Genomic DNA, 5967 nt, shown 5'->3' with positions numbered 1-5967 from the left:
AAAAAAAAAAAAAAAGTTGAATTTAAAAAAATCTGTCTAACAAAACCATACAAGAACACTTATTCATTTAGTGCAAATGAGAGGACAAGGCAACACAGAAGAACACAATTCTTTTTTGTTTTTCTCTTTTGTGGCTAAGAAACAAACACTTTCTTTGCTGCACTCAAACTGTTTGCTGGTACTACTAAGTCCAATGTTGTAGAAGATAAATTACAAGAACAAAAATAGAAAAAGAAATACCTTGTTCTTTTGCCTCATCTCACAAGAATAGCCACCAAACCCTTCTCATATAACAAGAGAGATAATAATTTTTGTTTATACTGGTTTAGAAACACAATGAAGAATTGACAGGACAAGTTTCCCAGGGCAACACCATACATGATGGTATTGAGATCCTAACACATATAACAGGTAAAAATATTTTAAAACTTAGCAAATAGAAATTACTTCTCTAGATAATGAAGAGAAAAGTGATTTGACGCATAATATCTCTGGTGTGAATGAGCATGGGAGTCAACTGACAAAAAAATAGACAATCTAATTTTCTGTAGTGGTTTAGAAATACATTAGTTAACTAATAACTCTAGAAACAACATCACTTGTACGGTTTCCTATGAATGGATGATCTGAAAGTAATATCCCACATACAATCTTTGTGTTCAGAATAGATGAACATCCTCTTGACATGGGATCCTCCCATGGTCCTTCCTCTGTATCCACTAGCTACACAGAACTCTCAAGACATTGTTCTACAGATGTAGATAAAGTGTAATGTGTATAAAATAACAAGAAGCATAGAAAGAGTACAACAAAACAGGCATCCTTAAACAGCTTTTCCAAAGAAAAGTCTTGGCTCTGTAAGAATCCCAAAAATATTATCTCTAGGATATGCTGAAGACCTCAAAAAACAAGATCTGTTGTTTTATTGGTAGGAATAGAGTCATAGAAAAATGAAGAAAAACTTGCATAGGCAAACATACTAGTTGAAAAATCACTGTTCAAACTAAAGCATCATCACATTTTTCAACTGAAAGATACAGTAGTTCTTAGGGATGAAATTACCATTGCTTCATGTAGAACAGAGATAGCTAACCCATAACCATTCCAAACAACGCTCATCTCATGCTGTTTAGTAACTGATATTTATCAAAGGAAGTTAAGAAGAATTAATCTATGGGTTCAAACTTTTTCAGCCTCTAGTATGAAAATCACTGAAAATGCAGATATCAACCTGTAATGGATTTTCTTTTTTTTTTCCCTTTGATCAGGAGTACAAGTTCTAAGAGCAAAACTTTTTTTCCACAGTGATGCATCCATACCTGTTGGCGACTACTCAGATCCAGCTGCTTCCAAAACTGAAAATCTAAACAGAGGTCACGCCAATATTTACAAACTAATGATGCTGAAAGGCAGCGCTCATTCAGGGATAAATTGGAAAATATCTGTAAAGAAAGAGAAAACATTATTTGTCAAAAGTAATCATATTTGAGACATCGTTATTTTATTATTAACATATCTCAAAAGATAGGAAAGTAATAGCATGCAATGCATGACACTTCTAGAAGTCGCCCCCAACTTGATTAGTAACAAAAACCTTCATACACAACAGCTGACAATACTAATAAGTCATATTAGTAAAACCAATAACAAAATACATCCCTCGTAAGTATTCATTTCTTAGACCAAATTACAAATGTGCTTTTGAGATGGCATACTTAAAAAGAATTACAAATACAAATATTAGACTGATTATACTCTGTACACATTATTTACTAGCCACAGGAAACTTTTTTTAATCTATGTTCTGATTCAGGTAGGAAGACCCTTTCTTTTCAATTCAGTGAAGAAAAAAACTCATAAGGGCACTGAAACATCAGTCCTGAGGGAAGGACATATAAGTAACTGTAACTTTACAGCAGGTTCAAAAGGTGGCCTTCCATTTATTATATTCAGGCCTTCCTTGGAATTACTGTTTTATTGTTGTTTTCTGTTTGTTTGTTTTTTAAAGTCTGTCAAGTCTTAAATGCGAGTATACTCTGTAACCACAAATGAACTCTAATCCACAAGTCACCCTAGAATAAAAACAGGCAATCATAACATCAGGATACATACAAAGGAATGCAGTGTGCAAAACATAGAACAGTACTCCCTGTCAACTGATGAGGACATCAGTTACTAAGCTGAAGCCTTAGTAGAAGTCTTCAAGAAAATCTGAAAATTTTGAAGTGCTTGTAGGAAGGCTGGGTTCTAGAGAACATGAAAACATTCAAAGAAAAATTTCAGACAAGAAAAGAAATGTCAAAAGGGGCAACAAGCAAGAGAACGGTTCCATCATCTCTGTGGCAGTCTCGACAATTTGTTTCAAAAACTGTTAAGATTTCCAAAGTAAGAAAAATAAAGTATTGAAATATAACTTATTTCCATGATTGGACACTAAAACAGATTACGCAATCAGCTTTCAGCAATAACTGCCTCTCTGTTCAAGAAGACGGCTTAGTAAATCAAGGACAGTTGATCTTTCCTTCACAGCGTCTGGTGTAAATGCTACATTTTGGCTTTAAGAGAAAAGCAACATTGATAACACACCAGTGTGGGGTTTTTTTCAGTAGTTGTTGAGCAGTGCTGCTGACCCAAACTAGACATAGGAATACTCCATACCATATGACAGCATACAAAACAAACTTGAAAACTGAAGGGAGTTGGCCAGGGGGCAGGCACTGCTTGGGGACGAGCTATGCATCACTCAGCAGGTGGTGAGCAATTGTGCTAGCATCACTTGCTTTGTGTGTATATACATACATACGTATGTATTTGTAATGATTATAATTTGGGCCCCTCACTACAAGAAACACATCAAGGCCCTGGAGCATGTCCAGAAAAGGGCAACATAACTGATGAAAGGACAAGAATACATGTGCTATGAGGAGTGGCTGATGGAGCTGGGTTTGTTTAGTCTGGAGAAGAGAAGGCTCAGGGGAGACCTTATAGTCTCTACAACCTGAATGGAGAATGTAGCAAGGTGGGGATTGGATTCCAGTTGCATCAGGAGAGCTTCAATTTGGATATTAGGAAAAATTTCTTCTCCAGAAGAGCAGTTAGGTGCTGCAACAGGCTGCCCAGGGAGGTGCTTGAGTCACCACCCCTGGAGGCATTTGAGAAATGCTTAGATTTTGTACTAAGAGACATGGTTTAGTGGGGAAATACTGAAGGTAGATGGATGGTTGGACAACATGATCTTTGAGGTCTCTTTCAATCTTGGTGATTCTATGATTCTACAATTTGATTACTATAATCCTTTATTCCTCTTTCTTTTTTCATCTTAGCAAGTAGTTTTCATCTCAACTCACAAGTGTTTTTTGTGTTGTTGTTTTTTTTATTATTCTCTCCATCCTTCCACTGTGGGGGGACACTGAGAAAACAACTGTATGGCACTGAGCTGCTGCTGGGTTAAATCACAACACTTAGCTTGACAGTTTTCAATATGTACATGGATGAAAGGCCTCCTGGGGATGGGGAGATTGTTGACTGTTCCTGGAAAACCTAACAACAATAACAAAGAAAAGTCAGATAACTACCTTCCATAAACGGCTGCAATATTCCATTTCCCCTTTTGCTTCAACTTCTGAAAAAGTCACTGTTTCCAGCTGCAGACATCCTGAATGAGTCTGTGTGGACTCTGTTTACCTGAAAGCCTATGCTTCTCTAAGAAGGCATGTTTTCCATTAGGTCATCAGTGGACCATGGGAGACAGAAATATGGATGAAACAATCAATGTCTGTTTCCTCCCTGCAGTTCTTTGTATTGGTGAGTCCAAGCACAGAGCAAGATGGCTGTGAACAGTATCCAGGAAATCTCCAGTCAAACAGTGAAGAAGCACACAACAAAGTGGTGATTTCACATCTGATACTCCTACTGCAAGAGTGTAGTTTAAGCCTCTAAAAAAAGAAATCACTGTCTGAAGATTCTCTGTAACTCTAAGCTAATAAAGCAGTAGGGAATTCGAATTCCTACTGTCAGTAAAAAACAGAAAACCAAATCTTTTAACAGTCACAAAAATTGCAAAAGACAGCAAGGCAGTGTGATCCCTGTTATGTTCAGACGTGCATCTCCAGCTAGTACTAAGAAGGGATGATAACTCTGGCATAATAAGTTACTTTTAACTAGTCAGTCCTTACACCACAGTGGGAAATAAACACACTCAGTTTCTCTACTTTGAGAAAAAAAAAGCATGTAGTTCTTAAAACAAGAACATAGCAAACGCTAAACAGGAAAGATGCTGCTAATCCAACCGCTACTGTAAATATGAAAGCCCTTAAGTTATTTTTGTTCAAAATGCCATCCTACCAAAAGCCCTCACCAATCACAGACCTGCAGCTAACTCCAGCACATGAAACATCTGAAAGCATTTGAGATCAAGCCAGATTCCATGGTGTAAAAGAGGTAAGAGTTCTGCAGGTGTCACAAATTGGCTCATGAGAGAAGCAGTAATCAAAATCAGCCACTAGGGGGAACGCAGGTGCTGACAAAGTCGTTGCCCACTAAGTTCCAGTGTGGGCAGGACCAGGTACACAAGCTACGCAAACAAGATCATGCTGGTTTCATGTTTTTTGCACATATTTTCTCTGACCTCTTGCCTATGACAAATAAATTCCAGATGGGCTGCGAATCCAATACTTAGCACATTTAACTTCTGAAAGATGTACAGAAGCACATCCTCCTGCATATCCAACACATTTTCCCCCCAGCTCCCTGCCTAATTCCACTCCCTAAGCCTAAAAGTATCTCTCAGCATACGCTAAAGAAAATGTATATTTAACAAAATATGTTCTAAATTTCAGGTTCCTTTTTCCATGGCCAAAAGGCAGGCTTAGAAGGTGCACACTTCTACAAAACAAATAAATAAAAAACAAGTCCTGTTCCACTCTCACATCTCACCCTCTTTCAGGTGTCAGTGCCTCCTGCTTCAGCTATCGAGTGAAAGGTAGTATTGATGGCACTTTTGCCCTCACAGTGGGTACCGAAAGGTTTCTCAGGCCTCTAGGCCACATCCCAAGCAAGAATCTGTTTATGTTCATCATTAATGGCCTTATCATATCTTCCAGAAGTAGTCAGTTTTTTAATGTCAATCTCTTGCTTCACATAAGCGTTCATTCAGACTAATAAATGACTACAATGAAATGTCAAAAATGCAATACTCAGAACAGTAGAAGTCATCTATCAGATATAGCTCTCTCTTAGCCAGACCACGTTCTGCAGAGCTTTAGCAGTTCAATTTTATTTCAGTGGCAGGTACAATCATTCGAGGATTTTCTTTTATACAAGATTTGTGAGCAAGTTGTTATTACTTTCAAGCAACAAACCATAAATAGGCTTAGGCTAGAAGGGTTGAAGCTCACACAGTTGCAACCCCCTGCCATGGTCAGGGTTGCCACCCACCCAGACCAGGCTGCCCACGCCCTCATCCCACTGGCCTTGAACACCTTCCAAGGTCAGGGCAACCATAGCTTTTCTGGGCAATCTGTACCAGTGCCTCACCACCTTGTGAATAAAGAATTTTTTCCTAACATCTAACATCCCTTCTTTTAGTTTAAAGCTATTCCCTCTTGTCCTATCACCATCACACTGTATGAAAAGTCAGTCTCACTCCTGCTTCTAAGCTCCCCAGAAATACTGGAATGCTTCCCCAGACGTCTCCCTAGAAATCTTCTTCAAACTGAACGAGCCCAGCTCCTTCAACTTCTATTCACATGAGAAGTGCTCCAGCTCTCTGATAATCTTTTTGGTCCATCTCTCGAGTCTCTTCAACAGCTCTACATCCTTTTAGACTGGGGGAAGAACTCCTTAAGAGCAAACCTGCAGAGAAGAACTTGGGGGTCCTGATGGACGAGAAGCTGGACATGACCCAGCAGTGCTCACTTGCAGACTGGAAGGCTACAAAATCCTGGGCTGCATTAAAAGTGTCTAGCA

At 38.7% G+C, this 5967-nt stretch overlaps 1 protein-coding gene across 2 annotated transcripts in view; it reads right to left on the bottom strand.

Annotated features, from left to right (window-relative positions):
• Window positions 1–1478, bottom strand: part of FBXL17 (F-box and leucine rich repeat protein 17) — a 172953-nt gene extending 171475 nt beyond the window's left edge. For both annotated transcript variants that reach the window (XM_031557340.1, XM_031557339.1), the window contains exon 1: window positions 1320–1478. In XM_031557340.1, the coding sequence (XP_031413200.1) occupies window positions 1320–1463 (144 nt within the window). In that variant the 5' untranslated portion in view covers window positions 1464–1478. The remainder of the gene's footprint in view (window positions 1–1319) is intronic.
• Between the last annotated feature and the right edge of the window lie 4489 nt (window positions 1479–5967).

The sequence above is a fragment of the Meleagris gallopavo genome, chromosome Z (assembly GCF_000146605.3).
Source record: "Meleagris gallopavo isolate NT-WF06-2002-E0010 breed Aviagen turkey brand Nicholas breeding stock chromosome Z, Turkey_5.1, whole genome shotgun sequence".
NCBI classification, from domain to species: domain Eukaryota; kingdom Metazoa; phylum Chordata; class Aves; order Galliformes; family Phasianidae; genus Meleagris; species Meleagris gallopavo.
This window is presented reverse-complemented; position numbering and strand designations above follow the sequence as displayed.